This window comes from Mesoplodon bidens (genome assembly GCF_964165515.1).
Source record: "Mesoplodon bidens genome assembly, chromosome: 17".
NCBI lineage: Eukaryota > Metazoa > Chordata > Mammalia > Artiodactyla > Ziphiidae > Mesoplodon > Mesoplodon bidens.
In genome coordinates this window covers 1,569,569-1,588,760 of record NC_138174.1, presented here as the reverse complement: position 1 = coordinate 1,588,760, position 19,192 = coordinate 1,569,569, and the positions used below count along the sequence as shown (strand labels likewise).

General features: G+C 37.6%; 1 protein-coding gene across 5 annotated transcripts in view; it reads left to right on the top strand.

The window, feature by feature from the left end:
• Window positions 1–19,192, top strand: part of ZDHHC20 (zDHHC palmitoyltransferase 20) — a 73,857-nt gene that overhangs the window by 13,759 nt on the left and 40,906 nt on the right. For 4 of the 5 annotated variants that reach the window (XM_081214538.1, XM_081214537.1, XM_081214541.1 and 1 more), the window contains exons 2-3: window positions 13,666–13,692; window positions 18,091–18,194. In XM_081214538.1, coding sequence (XP_081070664.1) covers window positions 13,666–13,692; window positions 18,091–18,194 — 131 coding nt within the window. Of the gene's footprint in view, window positions 1–12,847; window positions 12,949–13,665; window positions 13,693–18,090; window positions 18,195–19,192 lie in introns of those variants that run through there. The other variant, XM_081214540.1, reaches the window with a different exon arrangement.

Here is a 19,192-nt window from a genome sequence, read left to right as displayed (position 1 = left end):
TACCACAAAAGTAATGTTGTGTCATTGATTGTACTGTCTTGGGAACTGTTTACTTTGGTCACCACGTAAGCTGGTATCTGCCAAGTTTCTCCATTCTGTAAAGGTACAGTTTTCCTTGTAATTAATAAGTATTCTGGTAGACCCAGACAACCCACACGTATCCCTCTTTGAGGAAGGACTTGCTCAGTTGTGGCACGTGCGGTCAGCAGACAGCTTCCAGCAGTCAGCTCTCCTTGTTCAGTGTGACTCAGCTCACCCAAGGTCACACCCTTTCTGGGCAGTGTCATCCAGTGCTGATTGAGAAGGGGTGGACTTCTTCAGAGCTCCCTGCCTGTGGCCAACGCTTGGATAGGCCTGCACTGCAGTGAGACGTCTACCTCTGCCCAATTCCGCTTCCCCCACCTCCGTTCACATGTGCTGATCCCTAGTGAGTAGCTTGCACCCCAAACTGTCTCAGCACCTGATTCCAGAGAACCCAACCTGAGACAAGTATCTTTGTGGGAAAATCTGTTCATGATTACTTGCACTTACTCTTTTTTAGCATCTATTGAGGACTCTTGCTTGAAACAGTTACTGTGCTGGTTGCCAAATGGTGATTTTTAAAATTCTATGATTTCTTCTACATTTAATAATTAGAATTAAACTGAAAGGAAGAGCTTTCCCTCCTCCCCATTTATTTATTTATTCATTCACTTACATCGTCGTGCTCTCATGGATTCTTATTTTATGGGTTATAACATATCATTTATTTTTTATACATTATTTATTTATTTATTTATTTATTTTTGGCTGCACTGAGTCTTTGTTGCTGCACGCGGGCTTTCTCTAGTTACAGTGAGCAGGGGCTACTCTTCACTGCAGTGCGCGGGCTTCTCATTCAGGTGGCTTCTCTTGTTGAGGAGCACGGGCTCTAGGCACGCAGGCTTCAGTAGTTGTGGCTCATAGGCTCTAGAGTGCAGGCTCAGTAGTTGTGGCGCATGGGCTCAGTAGCTGTGGCTCACGGGCTCTAGAGCACAGGCTCAGTAGTTGTGGTGCACGGGCTAAGTTGCTCCATGGCATATGGGATCTTCCCGGACCAGGGCTTGAACCCGTGTCCCCTGCATTGGCAGGCCAGTTCTTAACCACTGCGCCGCCAGGGAAATCCCTGTATCGTTTATTTTGTTGCTCAAATTGTCCCAGATTTAGCCAGTAGGAACCCTTTCAGTTTGGTTTCTGTGTCCTTGTGACACGTCACCATCATTTTTCTTTCCTTATCTTCAGGCGCCAGGAGATTTTTTTTAGGCTTATCTGATACTTTTCCTACCCCTGGAATCTGCCATTTCAAAATGGACCAAATGTGAATATAAAAAATAAGAACCTTCCATCACTAAGAGAAGACATGGCTGGATGATCTTACAACCAGGGAGTGAGGAAAGCCTGATTTAAAAAAAAAAAAAAGGATATGACATAGTTCATAGGGAAAAAAAAATAAAAATGACTTATAAACATATGAGAAGATTCTTACCCTAATTTATTTAATGCAAAGTAAAATTACCCTGTAGTATCAAAAGTCTGAAAATATTTTATTGTAGAGAAATAAGCAGCCTCATGCATTGCTTGTAGGAGTATCAAAATGTTACATCCCCTATAATTGAGTTTGGGGAAAGCAGACAGATTTACCTTCAGTCCAGTAATCCCACTGTTAGAAACCTACACTGAAGATAAACTTCCACAAGTAAACAACACATGCATAGGGTTATTCATTGCTGCACTGTTTGTAACAGCAGAAGATTGGAGACAACCCAGATGGCTATCAATAGAGGCCTGGTTGTATAACTGGAACACCCACACAGTAGAACACCATGCAGTGCTTTACAAAGGAAACAATGGTTGTCTCTGTGTACTAATGTGTAGTGATTTCTAGGGTATAAGTGAAAAAAGCAAGGTGTAGACCAAGATATATAAAGGAAGAAATTAGAAATACATACTTACTTGCTTATTTTGCTAAAAGAAATAGTGGAAGGATAAAACAAACACTAATAAAAATGATTATCTGGGGTGAGGGGGTGAAGAGTGAAAGCCAGGCCTTTCTGAGTACCTTTTTACATAGTTTTAACTTTTAAACATTTATATTTGTTACATATCCAAAATAAAAATAAAACAGAGGGGTAAAAGCAAACTGTAAAATTTGAAATCATGAAACGAACTTAATTTTATGAAGTTGGTACTATAACTACACAGAGGAAAGAATTATTTCAAGTGAGTTTTGAAAGTAACACAGGACTCCTTAGTTGGATGTAGTTTAAAGCCAAAACAGAATAAAACAAAAAAACTGCAAAGAAATCTTAAACTAGTATGTAGTTTTTAAACTGTTTTATGTATATTTTAGTTTAAACTGAATAAATAAGTAAATTACTTAGGAACTAAGATTTTCATTGTGGAAGTAAAGAGATACAAATATAATGCCAAGAAATTAAGGAAAAAACTCTGTAATGTTCTATTTGAATTGGAAATATCAGTGTGAATATAAATATAAATGTATAGGGCTTCCCTGGTGGCGCAGTGGTTGAGAGTCTGCCTGCTGGTGCAGGGGACATGGGTTCGAGCCCTGGTCTGGGAGGATCCCGCGTGCCGTGGAGCGGCTGGGCCCGTGAGCCACAGGTACTGAGCCTGCGCGTCTGGAGCCTGTGCTCCACGGCAGGGGAGGCCGTGATGGTGGGGGGCCCACGCACCGCGATGAAGAGTGGCCCTGCTTGCCACGGCTGGAGAAGGCCCTCGCACAGAGGCAGGGACCCAACACAGCAAAAATAAATAAATTAATTAATAAAAACTCCTACCCCTAACATCTAAAAAAAAAAAAAAAAAAGAAGCCCAGTGATATTAAAAAAAAAAAAAAAGTATAATACTCCTTCTGTAACCCAAAGGGCCTAAAAGCAATGAAACTCCAGTAGCTGTGAGCACCCTGAGAATTCAAAGCTTGTTTTCTAAATATCATTAAAAGGAACCAGTGACCCTTGAAGAAGTGGCTAATGTCAGGTCCAGGGGAGGAAAATATAAAATGAGCCTGGGACATCTTGTGCTGTGCAGGGAAGTGCTCAGAGACTAATGGGATGATCAAGATGCTACAGGAGTCAGCTGGAAGAGGCATTAGCCAAGTGAGACAATTTGAACATAAAAATAACGAGTGTACTTGATGACACATTGAGTAAATAAAATCCGTAAGTTTCTGTATTGATATTCAAGAAGAAAAAAACTGAATTTATTTGCTAACAGTGGAGATGAATTTTTTAAATTAATCAGTTTATTTATTTATTTTTGGCTGCATTGGGTCTTTGTTGCTGCGTGTGGGCTTTCTCTAGTTGCAGCAAGCTGGGGCTACTCTTCGTTGCAGAGTGCGGGCTTCTCATTGCGGTGGCTTCTCTTGTTGCGGAGCATGGGCTGTAGGCACAGGCTTCAGTAGTTGTGGCACACGGGCTCAGTGGTTGTGGCGCACAGGCTCAGTAGTTGTGGCACATGGGCTTAGTTGCTCCGCAGCATGTGGGATCTTTCCGGACCAGGGCCCGAACCCATGTCCGCTGCATTGGCAGGTGGACCCTGAACCACTGCACCACCAGGGACGTCCTGGAGATAAATATTATACCAAAATCTTATTCTGAAAATGGGTAATTAAAGAGAAATAATTATATTTTTGTACTGCCTTTTTAGAATGACTCTAGTTCATCTCCAGTGAGGGAAAGCTCTTTACAGAAGAATGCCAGCTTAAAACTATGGAAGTAAGTAATAGAGGGCTTTTAATGGTGATTTTCTAATTCTACGAAATAATAGATTCAGGCAAGGCATATCAGTGGATGCTAAAACCGTTAGGGGAAGAAGATATTCACATACCCTTAATGTTTTACTCCACAAAAGATTTTGTGATTGTCAAAGTGAAAAGTGGACCTTTACAAAGGAGACAGTTGGTGGTCACTACCTTACCAAACGGCCCAAACGTAGCATCACTGATAGTGACAAACTTAAATAATGTGTCTCCTGAGTATCTCCTTAAATACTATACAGTGCCCAGATGAGTATTCTTGTCCATCCTCTTCCCCCTGCTCCCTCAAATTATACTCAAGACATTAGACTTTGAATGGAATGGTAGGAGGAGGAGGAGGTTGGGGTAGACGAAGAAGTGAAGGACACCAAAAAGAAACAAGTTCAGAATGTAGCACATTTCACAAGACATCTGGCCTCCTCTCTTCAAAAAGTCACTGTCTTTTGGGATTCTGGGAAGATGATGGTAACGGTTTATTATTTTTGAGTCTCCCCCAGATCACTGCATATAAACAGAACAACTTGAATTGTATCTACAACAAAACCAGTTTGCTAGAGAATGAGGATGAGCTTTTAGACCACCCAAATGACTACAGAGACCGCAACGTAAACTATGATAGGAACATCAGTCACGTACGCATGTTCTTAGAGACCTAAGTGAGGAGGGGTATAAGGAAGAGAAAAATATAATTTGTAATGGTTATGTGCTCTAACAAAGTATATATGGTACTGCTATTAGAGAATGTAGAGCATATATGCAACAAGTTATTTAAACCTTTCAGTAATCGTATTACAGGCAATACTAATGGTCTCATTGATTGAAATAATATCAGGCATCTTATCTGACCACAATACTATGAGACTAGAAATCAACTACAAGAAAAAAACTGCAAAAACACAAACAAGTGGAGGCTAGAAAATATGCTACTAAACAACCAATTGATCACTGAAAAAATCAAAAAGAAATATGGAGACAAATGAAAACGAGAACCCAGCGATCCACAGTCTATGGGATGCAGCAACAGCAGTTGTAAGGGGGAAATTTATAGTGATAAAAGCCTACCTCAGGGAACAAGAAAAATCTCAAATAAGCAACTTAACCTTACGAGAAAGGATGAGAAAAACAAGAACAAAACCCAAAGTTAGTAGAAGGAAAGAAGTAAAAAATCAGAGCAGAAATAAATGAATTAGACACTTAAGAAAATAGAACAGGTCAATGAAACAAAGAGCTGGTTCTTTGAAAATATTTTTTAAAATTGATAAACCTTTAGCCAGACTCATAAGAAAAAAAGAGCCTGAATCAATAAAATCAGAAATTAAAAAGAAGTTAAAACTGACACCACAGAAATAAAGGAGATCATAGCAGATTATTATGAACAACAATATGCCAATAAAGTGGATAACCTAGAAGAAGTAGACAGATTACTAGAAGTGTACAATCTCCCAAGGCTGAACCAAGAAGAAATGGAAAATATGAACAGGCCAATTACCAGTAATGAAATTGAATCAGTAATAAAAGAAATCCCCAACAAACAAACGTCCATGACCAGATGGCCTCACAGGTGAATTCTACCAAATTTGAGAAGACTTAATACCTGTCCTTCTCAAACTATTCTAAAAAACTGCAGAGGATGGAGTACTTCTGAACTCATTCTGTGAGGCCAGTATCATCACCCTGATACCAAAACCATACAAAGATATCACAAAAAAGGAAAATCACAGGCCAGTATCGCTGATGGACATAGATGCAAAAATCCTCAACAAAATATTAGCAAGTCAAATTCAACAATACATTAAAAGGATCATTTACCATGATCAAGTGGGATTTATTCCAGGGATGCAAGGGTAGATCAGTATCCACAAATCAGTGTGATACATGATATTAACAAATTGAAGAATAAAAACCATATGATCATCTCAACAGATGCAGAAAAAGCTTTTGACAAAATCCAACATCCATTTATGATAAAAACTCTCCAGAAAGTGGGTATAGAGGGAACTTACCTCAACATAATAAAGGCCATATATGATAATCCCACAGCTAATATCATACGCAACAATGAAAAGCTGAAATCATTCCTCTAAGGTCAGGAATAAGACAAGAATGCCACTCTCACCATTTTTATTAAACATAGTATAGGAAGTTCTAGCCACAGCAGTCAGAGAAGAAAAAGAAATAAAAGGCACCCAAATAGGAAAGTAAGAGTAAAACTGTCACTGTTTTCAGACTACATGGTACTATACATAGAAAATCCTAAAGACCCCAGCAAAGAAACTACTAAAGCTCATCAATGAATTTGGTAAAGTTGCAGGATACAAAACAAATATCAGAAATCTGTTGCATTTCTATATAGTAACAACAAACTAACAGGGAGAGAAATTAAGGAAACTTGCATTTACCATCGCACCAAAAAAAAAAAAACAACCTAGGAATAAACCTTCCTAAGAAGATAAAAGATCTGAACTCAGAAAACTATGAGATACTGATGAAAGCAATTGAAGATGACACAAACAGATGGAAAGATGTATTATTTTCATGGATTGAAAGAATTAATATTGTTAAAATGACCATACTACCCAGGCAATCTACGGATTCAGTGCAATCCCTATCAAAGTACCAAGGGCATTTTTCATAGGACTAGAACAAATAAGTTTAAAATTTGTGTGGAGACACAAAAGACCCCAAATAGCCAAAACAATCTTGAGAAAGAACAGAGCTGGAGGAATTATGCTCCCTGACTTCAGACTATACTACAAAGCTACGGTAATCAAAACTATGGTACTGGCACAAAAACAGACACATAGATCAACAGAACAGGATAGAGAGCCCAGAAATAAACCCACTCACTTATTGTTAATTAACCTATGACAAAGGGGGTAAGAATATATAATGGGGAAAAGACAGTCTCTTCAAAAGTGGTGCTGAAAAAACTGGACAGCTACATGTGAAAGAATGAAATTAAAACATTTTCTCTCACCATGTACAAAGATAAACTCAAAATGGATGAAAGACCTAAATGTAAGACCTCAAACCATAAAACTTCTAGAAGAAAACATAGGCAGAACACTCTTTGACATAAATTGTGTCAGTACTTTTTTGGATCTATCTCCTAAGGCAAAGAAAATAAAAGCAAACATAAACAAATGGGACCTAATTAGGGGACTTTCCTGGCGGTCCAGTGGTTAAGACTCTGCGCTTCCACTGCAGTGGGTGCAGGTTAGATCTCTGGTCAGGGAACTAAGATCCTGCATGCTGTGAGGTATGGCCAAAAAAAAGGAAGGAGGGGAACTAACTAAACTTACAAGCTTTTGGACAGCAATGGAAACCATTGATAAAATGAAGAGACAAGCTACTGCATGGCAGGAAATATTTACAAATGATATGACCAATAAGGGGTTAATATCCAAAATATATAAATAGCTCATACAACTCAACATCAAAAAAAAAAAACCTGATTAAAAAATGGGCAGAATGGGCCCATTAAAAAATGGGCACGTGAAAAGATTCTCAACATTGCTAATCATTAGAGAAATGCAGATCAAAACCACAGTGAGATATCACCTCACACTTGTCAGAATGTCTATCATCAAAAAGACCACAAATGACAAATATTGGCAAGGATGTGGAGAAAAGGGGGACCCTGTACACTGTTGGTGGGAATGGAAATTGGTGCAGACACCGTGGAAAACAGTATGGAGGGTCCTCAAAAATTAAAAATAGAACTACCATATGATCCAGCAGTTCTACTCCTGGGTATATATTCTAAGAAAATGAAAACACTAATTTGGAAAGATACATGCACCCCAGTGTTCATAGCAGTATTACTTACAATAGCCAAGATATGGAAGGAACTTACGTGTCCATCAACAGATGAATGGATAAAGAAGATGTGGTATATATATTACAATGGAATACCACTTCATCATGAAAAATAATGAAATTTTGCCATTTGCAACAACATGGATGGAACTGGAAGATATTATGCTTAGTGAAATAAGTCAGAGGAAGATACTATATGTTATCCCTTATATGGGGAATCTAAAAAAAAAAAAAAAACTAGTCAGTATAACAAAAAAGAAACAGACTCACAGATACAGGAGAACAAACTAGAGGTTACCAGTGGGGAAAGGGAAGGGAGGAGGGGTAACAACTGATGGAGGATTAAGAGGTACAAATGACTATGTATAAAATAAGCTACAAGGATATATTGTACAGTACAGGGAATATAGCCAATGTTTTATAGTAACTATAAATGGAGTATAATCTTTAAAATTGTGAATCATTATGTTGTACACCTGAAACATATAATATTGTAAATCAACTATACCTCAATTTTTAAAATGCTGATTTATAATTGCATCAACAAATTAAATAAAAGGGATAAATCTAACAAAATATGTGCAAGGTTTTGTATTGATCAGGTAAAATCTAAAGTGAAGAGATACGCTGTGATCATGGAATGGAAGACAATATTATAAGGATATCAGTTCTTTCTAAAGTGATCTATAGAGTCAATACAATACCAGCCAAAAATCCCAGCAGGCTTTTTTTTTTAATCGAAGATGAGCTTAAAATTTATATGGAAATGCAAAGGACCTAAAATAGCCAAAGCACTTTAGAAAAAGAAGCTGGAGGAGTCATACTGTGTGATTTCAGGATTTCCTAAAGCTGCTTGGAATCAAGTCAGGGTGGTGGTAGAGTAGGAGTGGACTATAGAGCAATGGCGCAGACTAGAGACTTCAGAAATAAACCCTTACAAATATAGCTGATTAATTTTCATGAGACGATCCAAGGTAACTCAGTAGAGAAAGTATAGTTTTGTTGGCTAACGATATTGGAACTATTGTCCATCTCTAGGCAAAAAAATTAACCTCAATCCTCACTTCATACCATATTTTTTTTAAATCAGCATTTAAAATCTATTACAGACCTAAATGTAAGACCTGTAAACCTTATAGAAGTGAACATATGAGAAAGTCTGTGAGACCTTCGGTTGGCAAAGATGTAGAGAAGACCCATCTTTAGAACTGGAAATTTTAGAACTGAAAAATACGATAGCCAAATTAAAAAACTCATAAAAGTCTGCTCAGTAGCAGAATGGAGAGGGCAGAGGAAAGAATCAGTGAACTTAAAGTTGGAATAAAAATTACCCAGTGTGAACAACAGAAGAAGTTAAACTGAGAAATAAAAATGAATAGATCATCAGGGACTTGTGAAACTATTAAAAAAAACATCTAAACTATGTGTCATCAGAGTTCCAGAAGGAGGGAAGACTGAGAGTGTGGCCGAAAAAGTACTTGAAGGAATAATAGATTAAATTTTTGCAAATGTGACGAAAGACGTAAACCTACAGGTTCTAGAAGCTGAGTGAATGCTAAACAAGATAAAGAAGTCCATGCCAAGACACATCATAACCAAACTTGTGAAAACTAAAGACAGATAAAGTCTTGAAAACAGTGACAAAAGCTTACCTTACCTATGGGGGAAAGTTAGAACAACAGCAGGTTTTTCATCAGAAACTGTGGAGGCCAAAAGGAAGTGCCCTGGCGTTTTTCAAGTGTTAAATGAAAAGAACTGTCAACCCAGAATCCTGTATCCAGCACATATTCTTCCCTCAAGGTTGAACGTTGGCAATTACAGATTGTCAGCACATGCTTACATTGTAAGTATATGCAAAGCAAAAACAGGATGAAGGCAGTCCTATGGCTTTCTCCTCACATGCTTCTCACTTGTCAAGGAAGAAAAAGCTTTTTCCACCATAACTTTTCCTTTTCCAAAGATGTATCCATTAGCCAAAACTGTATCACATGGCCACAGTAGATGCAAAGGATGGTGGTAAAGTGAGAGTGTCTGGGATTTTTCAGTCTCACTTAATGGGGAGTCGGTGAGAAAAGGGGGCAGTTAAGCGGAGAAGAGCATGTGGCCGGCTCTCGGGTCCACAGAGAAACTGAAAGTTAGATGAATACTATCTGCAAATGAGATACATCGTCACTGACGTGATGGAAAGAAGGACATTCATTATACCTTTACAAGGCACATGGAACCATTAGTATGTGTAATGTTTTTTATAGTTCTGACTTTATCATCAAAAGAATGTTTAAAACTATATTGGGATCCTCAGAAAACGGAATATCCCTCTGTGAGCCCAGAGGCTCTGCAGACGGCCCAGTGTTCGTTGTCCCTAACTATCCTTTGTCTGTGTGGTCGGAGGGGCAGCTAACAGATCCTGAGGGCTGGTTCCACTCCACCCTGTGCCAGGCATTGGTGACTCTGTCGTGTCCCTTCCTCCAAGAAAAATCTGGAAGGAACTACAGATTAGGAACTAGTGATTACATACCAGTGTCAGGAGTGTTAGGATAAGGGAATTATATAGTGCTGTGGGAACGTATGCTAAGGAGATTTATTTACCCCACTCCTGTGGTCAGGAAAGCCCTCTTGACGAAGTAGTTCTGGTCATTCTTGGTTTGTCTAGCCTTGTTTTTGGTATGGAACAATTTTGTTGTTTCCTGTAGTTGCGTGCTGTCTTAGTGGAAAGTTGGAAGAGGCAGCCACCAGAAACTGTTAGCCAGATGCAATTTAAATCAGAACTCTGCTCTGACAAGTGTGCTCACACAGTATGTTATCAACTTTTGATCTTTACTAATATGATTACTAAAAATGGTATCTTCATGTAGTTTTACTTTGGATTTCTGTTACGAATGAGGTTGACCATCTTTTTTATGTTTGAGATGTTTGTATTTCCTTTTCTGTGAAAAAGTGGGTTGTTTAAAACAAACTCTTATTGATTTGTAGCTACTCTTTAAACAGAGAAATTAGTTTTTAGTCCATAGTAAGAATTGTGAATATTTTTTCCTAGTTTCTTGTTGTCTTGTAGTGATTTTTTTCGAGTGTTTATTTTTACTTCTATGCAGTCAAATATATCAATATTTTCCTATGGCTTCTGTGTTCTGTGTCTTACTCTGAAATACCTACTCAGCTCCAAAAGTGTATATATTTTAAAATTTCCCTTGTTTCATGTAGTACATGCATGATTTTGTTTTTATTTTTAGTTTTTGCATTTAAATCTTTGATACATTTGGGATTTATCCTGACTGTGTTGTGAATCTCAGTGGTACCTTTTTTCAACATGGCCTCCCATGTATTCTGATGCTGTTTACTGGCTCTGTCCACACTGATTTGAAATCCCATGTTTATCATATAGTGAATATGCATTTGGTTCCATTTGGGAGCTTTCTGTTCTGTTCCAGAGATCTATTTATTCATGAGCCGGTACAAGTGTTTTAATAATTGGGGCCTTTGTAATATTTTTAAAATACTGTGCTCTAGGATTTGACTTGACTAGAGCTACTTCATTATTCATCTCTTTCAGAATTTTCCTACTTCATCATGTAAGTTTATTTTTCCACAAATGAAATAAAAGTACTTTTATTGAGATGACACTAAATTTATAAGAATAACCTCAGGAGAATTGTCATTTTAATAATGACTCTTCTATGTAAGAATATAAGCCTTTCCACTTGTTCAGACTTTTATCGGTGTCCCTCGGAAACACCAAAATGTTTCTTTTTGTATCGATCGTGCTCAATTCTTACGTTTGTTCCTAGGAACATTATGTTTTAGGTGGCTTTTCCATAGAACTTTCTTTTATTATAACGTCTACATAATGATTCCGTGCATCTTGGGAATCTACGGGTTTCTGTACATCCACTATCACGTCTTAAAATAGTTTTTCAGTTGGTTTTCTTTGAGTTGAAAAAATGTAGTCATATAATCTACAAGTAGTGAAACATATGTCTTCTTTTCAGTTTCTATACAATTACTTGATTCCTCTTTTATAATTGTCTGGCTACTGTAGTGCTTCCCAATCATTTCATATCACGGCACGTAATGAAAATTATATTTTTAGTAGTGTACACTAGCATAAAGGGGAAATGCTTTGTGAGGCCAGAGGGGACCAGCCCAGGGTTTAACTACCCCATACCATACCTGAATGACCTAAGATGGGCTGGAAAAAACCCTATGCCTCTCTGAAACAATGTTTAAAAAAAAAAAAAAAAAAAGTAATGATCATGAACCTGCTTGTTATGTTCCTGACTTTAGTGGGAATACTTCTATTGTGTTTTCTCATTAAATTATGTTGGTTTGGGGATTGAGATAGATATATTTTAGTTTATTAAGGAAGTATCCAGATACTCCTATTTTATCAAGAGATTTTAGTCAAAAATGGATATTGAATTAATAAACATTTCTTAAGCATTGTTGCTGTATGCCAGGCTTTGAAACTAAAATACTGAATAAAATGAAACACACTCCAGGAAAGAATACAAGTCCAAGTAGACCTGAGTTCAGATTTTTTTTAAAATTAATTTTACTTATTTATTTTTGGCTGTGTTGGCTCTTCATTGCTGTGCACGGGATTTCTCTAGTTGCAGCGAGCGGGGGCTACTCTTCATTGCGGTGTGTGGGCTTCTCATTGCGATGGCTTCCCTTGTTGCAGAGCATGGGCTTCAGTAGTTGTGGCGCGAGGGCTCAATAGTTGTGGCTCACGGGCTTAGTTGCTCCGCGGCACGTGGGATCTTCCTGGACCAGGGCTTGAACCTGTGTCCCCTGCATTGACAGGCGGATTCTTAACCACTGCACCACCAGGGAAGCCCTTGAGTTCAGATCTTATCTACACAGCATGTACTAGCTCTGTGACCTCAGGGACGTCCTTTAATTATTTTGAGTCTTAGTTTATTTATCTGTAAGAGGGAACTAATGATAACTGTTAGGGTTGTTATTGTTCTAAGACATGATTCCACACTAATGCAGTCCAGCAGGGTGAGACAGACATGTCAACAAGTAATTGCGAAAAATGAGGTGGTATGGTAGGATGGAGGGGTGAGCAGCCTTGAAATAAAGGAGGGACCCGCTCTGCCCAGAGTGGGACTCAGGAAGGCTTTGCCAAGGAGGGATGTATACACCGGGTCTTGGAGGGTGAATGGGGGAGGCAACAGTGTGGGAAACAGCTTTGATGTATTTAGGAAACTGCAGTTTTTTCCAGGATAATTAGACCGTGGGTGTGGGCAAATGACAAGAGACTGGAGAGGCGGACAGATTGTAGATCACAGAGGGCCTACAGTGTTTGCTACTCTGAAGACTGTGGACTTTTTTCTGTAAGTGATGGGTGGGTGTTGAAGAGTATTCCATCTTCAGATTTGCTGGTGGTGAGGATGTGTTAAACTGCGAGTAGAGTTGCTTTAAGCTATCGCATTTGAGAAGGTCCTAAAACAAGGCAAAGGGAGAAATGGGAGGGGGAGGCGGAAGTGAAGAGACTTAGGTGGTAGAATCAACAGGACCCAGAGGCCACTGGACAATCCAGAGCGGAGGAATAAGGAGCAGTTCCCAGGGTTACAAACTAGGAAGAAAAGTGCTCTAAAAATCACAGGATAAGTTCCTCTTTTTTTTTTTTTTTTCTGTAGAAAAATAACAATGTGTTTTGTGTGTAGCTTTTACAAAAAGTTTAGTAAGTTACATCACAGACTACTTAATTAAGTGCCATATGAGTGCCATAGAGGAGAGTTCTCCTCATTCTGTAGGCAGCATTAAGAAAAGAGCTAAAGAAAACATAACTATAACCATATTGATACACTTAAAATTAACAAAGGTCTAAAGAAAAATTTTAATGTGATTGCAATGTTTATGGTAAAGAAGAATTTGAATTTTAGTGTTTCCATGGTTTTTGAGTGTGCAATTCTGAATTTGCATTATTGTTTACATTTTACAACTAAATTTTATGTTTATGAAAACGATATTAAGGTGAATAGTCAACCTGAAATAAAGTTTATATACAAGTGTTTAAAATATATTCACTGTGTTTTCTTCTATTTTAGTTACACTTTCTGGAAATGGAGAAAACGGTAAGGCACTTTTAACTTTCACTCTCAAGTTAAGTAGACTACTTATGGTATCTTAATTACAACCCATATACTTGTTATTTAGTGATGACTGTGTGTGTTTTGGTTTCCAGAAAGAAGATATATATTCTTAAAGCTTAAGTGATTAAAAGGAGATGTGTTATTAGATTTATTTTTATACATTCAGTATATTCTCATTTGTGTTATTTATGTAAATTGATTATTTTGTAAGGCATCTAGTACCCAAACTTCTTTGATGTATTTATATACATATTTTTGCCTTGTATATTCTTTAGAACTCTTTATAGTAGTGGTTCAAAGATTTTTAATACCAGTTCTAGCTAAGTTTGAGGAGGAGGTGTTTCATGATGTCTGAATTTTATTGGTGGTTCTCTTGTTTATGCATTTGTTTAAAATAGTACTTTACTACTCATAGTCATTTAATTAAGTAACCAGACTCTGAATTTGTAAATTATATTACTAGTTCATTTTGAAATGGAATTAAAGTTTTAATGACTAGTCAAAGAGACAGTGTCTGGAGAGAAAAATCATTACTCAAAATTTTATTGAGATAAAAGAAAATTTTAAGTCCTTTGAGATCAAATTTCAAAAATAAAATTTGATTTGAGATATGAAAATCCAGAGGATTTCTAAAACAGTTGAATAGTTAGAAACTTTTTTGTGGTGGTGGTGGTTTTTTTGGCCGAGCTGCATAGTTTGCAGGATCTTAGTTCCCGGACCAGAGATTGAACCCGTGCCCCCTGCAGAGGAAGCGCTGAGTCCTATCCACTGGACCGCAAGGGAAGTCCCTAGAAATTATTAATAAATATTCTTATTGTTGAAAATAGAAGGCGTTAAGCATGTATATCTCAAGTTGACTTTGGATCTAATTTCTCAGTAACAGAACAAATATAGACTCAATCTTGGTAGGCTTGTTTTTCTTGCTTAAAATCAAAACTGTTTCCTGTGTGTTGAAAGCACAGATATAGAAAGCAGAGAATTTCTGAAGTTGTTATAAAAGAACTTTTAACTTGGATCATTATTTCTTGGGACTATTTTCCCCATGTCTTTCAGAGAGTCTTTCAGTAAAGTTTTTTGTTTGCTTATTTGTTTGTTTCTTAATTCAGTTACAGGTGATTTTTGAGTCAGACTTTTTTTTTCTTTTTTTTTTTTTTTTTCTCCTTGCGGCACACGGGCCCCTCACCACTGCGGCCCCTCCTGTCGCGGAGCACAGGCTCCGGACACGCAGGCCCAACAGCCACAGCCCACGGGCCCAGCCGCTCCGCAGCACGCGGGATCCCCCGGACCGGGGCACGAACCCACGCCCCCGACACCGGCAGGCGGACTCCCAACCACTGCACCACCAGGGAAGCCCGAGTCAGACTTTTTGATTTATAGGTTCAAGTTTTCTTTGAACTTTGATTTAATTTGATGAGTTAAGCTTTTACTTTAAGTATTACTTCTAACCAATAGTTTATAGCATATATATGGGATTATTAGTAATCACACTAATTTGAACTTATTTAAAAACAATATTTCCTGTTATTATTTATATTATAATTTGATAACTACCGTCTATTAAGTGCTTACTATATTCCAGGCAATATACTAAGAGATTTATTTTATCTTTTCTTTCTTTAACTGAAGGTTAAGATTTTTTAAGGCAAAAACCATGTGCTTTTGTTCTTATGGAGAGCAAAAATATTCTAAAAAAATATTAAATGTTTAAAAAATGTTACAGTATATTGTTCTATATTCTAGCCTTAGTTGTAAGTAACTCAATGATTAAGAAGTTTAAAGTTAAAGTAACCAAGTTATGCAATAATACGTAGATGAGGATTGACAAACTTGATTGAATATGGGGGCAAAAGACGATAATATAAACAAGTGAAATGAGCTAGGTGAAGGTAAAATTGCAGACTTGATAAATGGCTTCAGTGCTGGTGTAACAGGAGACTGAGCTCCAGCCTGTTTTTCCAAAGGAGAAACAAATGAAGGGACGCTGTTGAATCCATTGGTTAGACCATGGGGTTTAGCCTAGAGGGAGCTGGAATGATAGAGAATGCAGATTTTGTGAAACCACAATTTTCAATGAGGATGACAATCAGTTTTTGTGAAAGTGAAAAGAAAGCATATTTGAGAATAGAAGGAAGTTGTGGTTAGGGCTTCATCTTAGCACCAGATGTTATCTCTGAAGTAGGATGTGACCACTAGATAATAATTTAAAAAGTGGAGGAAAATTAGTTTAGATATGACACAGTGAGAAAGACCTTGGGTGTTTATCAAGCATATATGGGTTTGAATTCTGGCTTTATCATTTAGTAAGTAAGTAACACTGGGGAAAATATTAAATTCTCTGAGCCTTCGATTTCACATTTGTAAACTGAAAGAATACCCACGAGACAATTGTGAGGGCTAGAAACAAGGTAACGTTATATGTCTTCTAGTAGACTTGCAGTAGGTGGAAGGGCTGACTTGAGTAGCTATAGTTAAAATAAATATGGTTACTAGGAAGTTCCAGAGTTTTAGAGAATGCATTCATTTGTCATGTAGATGGAGCTATTTCCCAGCAATTTCATAGTCAAAGGGGATAAGAAACGGTGAACCACATATTTTACGCTGGCCACTGAGATGGATTGGAAGCAAGAGACTGGAAGGCAAGGGCGCCCATTGGCTTGTGCAGTGACCCAAATGAGATGAGCAACAATGTAAGAACTATTGCACTAGCGGTGAAAAGAATGAGAAGTCTACTTTGAAAGAGATTTTAGGAGCTAGAAGTTGAAGTACGTGCTCCGTGCTGATTAGCCAGCCGTGCGTTGTGAGGGTCATCGAGCCCTGGCTTCCTGCATCAGTCATCTGTGTGTCTCAGGGTTCTGTTCTGTTAGACCAGGCATGGACCAGTATAATTGCAGAAGAAAATGCCAGGGTCCAGCAAGTTGTCAATTTTGTATCATTATTTTTATGTGAAAACATAAGGAAAAGTAACCTCAGACCAAAGGAAGGACAGTACTTCGTACTGAATACATGTTAGCTTTCTAAAAACGTCACTCCATTGTTCTTAACGTTTCTCATTTAACTGCAGACCAGTGAAAACTTTTATCAGTCTATATAGTTGGGTAACACTGAAATAGGGAATGCACAAAAAGAACCAGTCTTTGAGAAGAAGGAACTGCTATACTTGGACAGCAATGATAAGAGTAGCCAATATTTATTGAGGATTTATTATGTGTCAGACACTGTTGTAAGTGTTTTGCATTTATTAACTTATCAATATTAAGCAGCTAACTTAAAGGAAACACATTAAGTGCTTTAATTGAAGTCTGAGTAAATTATTTGGGGAGAATAGTATGAAGGGAGAATAAATTCTGAAAGTAATGGAGGAGGCTTTTGGAAAAAGTAATATTTGATCCAAACTTTACAAATGAGTAGAATCTCAAACTTTTATGCTCATCTGTGCTTTGTTTTCTTCGGTGAGTTTGTGGTGCTGCATTCCAAACTGAAAAAGACTTTAATCACTTGGTAAATAATTCTGGCTTCTTAATGGAAACCAGTTCCACTTCTTACAGATAGAAAAACCACAGAACACAACAAAAAGTTTTTAGTTATATCAGTGAGTTAATATTTGGAGATAAAGATGTTGGAATGTTACACTAATCCACTTAGGAAACAGTTATGGCAGAAATCCAGAGTGGCTAAAACTTTTTCATTACTCAGTGTTGAAAACGACAGTGGAATTTAGGATACCTTTCCTGACAGTCCAGGAATTGAATTGTTCATTTTCAGTATATAGTTCCTTGGATTTAATGTTCATAGTGAACATTAAATAATATATATATTTTTTTTTTTTGCTGTACGCGGGCCTCTCACTGCTGTGGCCTCTCCTGTTGCGGAGCACAGGCTCCGGACACACAGGCTCCGCGGCCATGGCTTGCGGGCCCAGCCGCTCCGCGGCATGTGGGATCTTCCGGGATAGGGGCACGAACCCGTGTCCCCTGCATCGGCAGGCGGACTCTCAACCACTGCACCACCAGGGAAGCCCTAAATAATAATTTTTAAGTCATTTAAAATCTAGCTTTTAGAAAGTGCTTTTGAAGGAGGTGCTCATAAGATTTCAGCTTAAATCTTCAGCAACTTAATGAAATCAAATCTCATCTCAGAATACAGTCTTTACTTATAAACCAGGTCAATAATCCTTAAATGCAGGAATAGAATGTTTTTTCATATCTGTAATGTTAACGTCATGCAGATAAAGGAGTGTATATATTTGATGTTTTTAGTACATTTTAATTAAATTTTTTATTGGATCGAGCCTCCTGACCCTAAATATTGTGTTTTAATGTATAATGCTTTTTCCTGTTTTCACCTGGATTCAATGAAATGTTATTTGTTTTTATTTACCAGGAAAGGCCGTTGTTTACCTTGTGGCTTTCCATCTGTTCATTGTTATGTTTGTATGGTCCTATTGGATGACAATTTTCACATCTCCCGCTTCCCCCTCCAAAGAGGTAAATTTAATGTTGGTAAATTACCAAATGCTTTCACTAATTATGGGATTATTTTCCCTGTGTTACCTTTGTTAAAACTTTATTACATAATGCATTTGTTCTGTTTTCATTCATAAATTGCTTGGTAACTCTGCATTGTGAGTGTGAGTCATCAGCGTATCCCTCAGATCCAGCCCACTGACGCAGCATCGTAAAAGATGGATAATGGCGCTAAGCTTTAGCTGTGCTAATATTCTTCTGCCATGCTATGTTTTCTTAAATTAAAGATGTACTTTATGTCACTGGAGTGAATAATGTTAAGGGACAGAATTGAGTTAGGAAAGTAGAGTTTATTTTTAGAAACTCTCAACATTTATTTTTTCTCAGGCCTGAACAAATAAGCTGCAACTAAAGTGTTTTGATTGTGGGAAACAAATTGTCTATGCTGTGGCTTGTTACACCTAGCGTGGCTAGTGTTTCTTCTACTTGCAGGTTCCACTTGGAAATAATATGAGTACACATTTATGTGGAGTAAAGCTGAAGACCACTATGTCTATTTTGCCTTGATATGGCTGACTGAATTCTCTTCACCTAAAGTTTAGAATAGCTAGATAGATAAGAATATATTCTCTAGAGTTAGGACTGCCTGAGTTTGATTTTCTGCTCCAACACATTATTTAATGAATCCAAGGCTTAGTTTTCTCTTTGGAAAGTGGAGCTAACAGTCATTCCCGTCTCTGTAGGATGTTTGTGAGGATTAAGTGAGATTCATTCATGTAAAGCTTTTAACATAGGACCTGCCATAAGGTTAGCACTCAAATATTAGATGATGGTAATAATGTAATTGTTTCCCTTTGTATTAAATTCATCAAAATCCATTAAAAATTATAGACGTATGTTTAAAGATACCAACTTTCATTTAACTTTTTATAGAACATATATGCCGAAAACTATACATGCCATAAATGTACACTTGACGAATTTTCATGAACTGGACACGTGAGTAACCAGCACCCAGT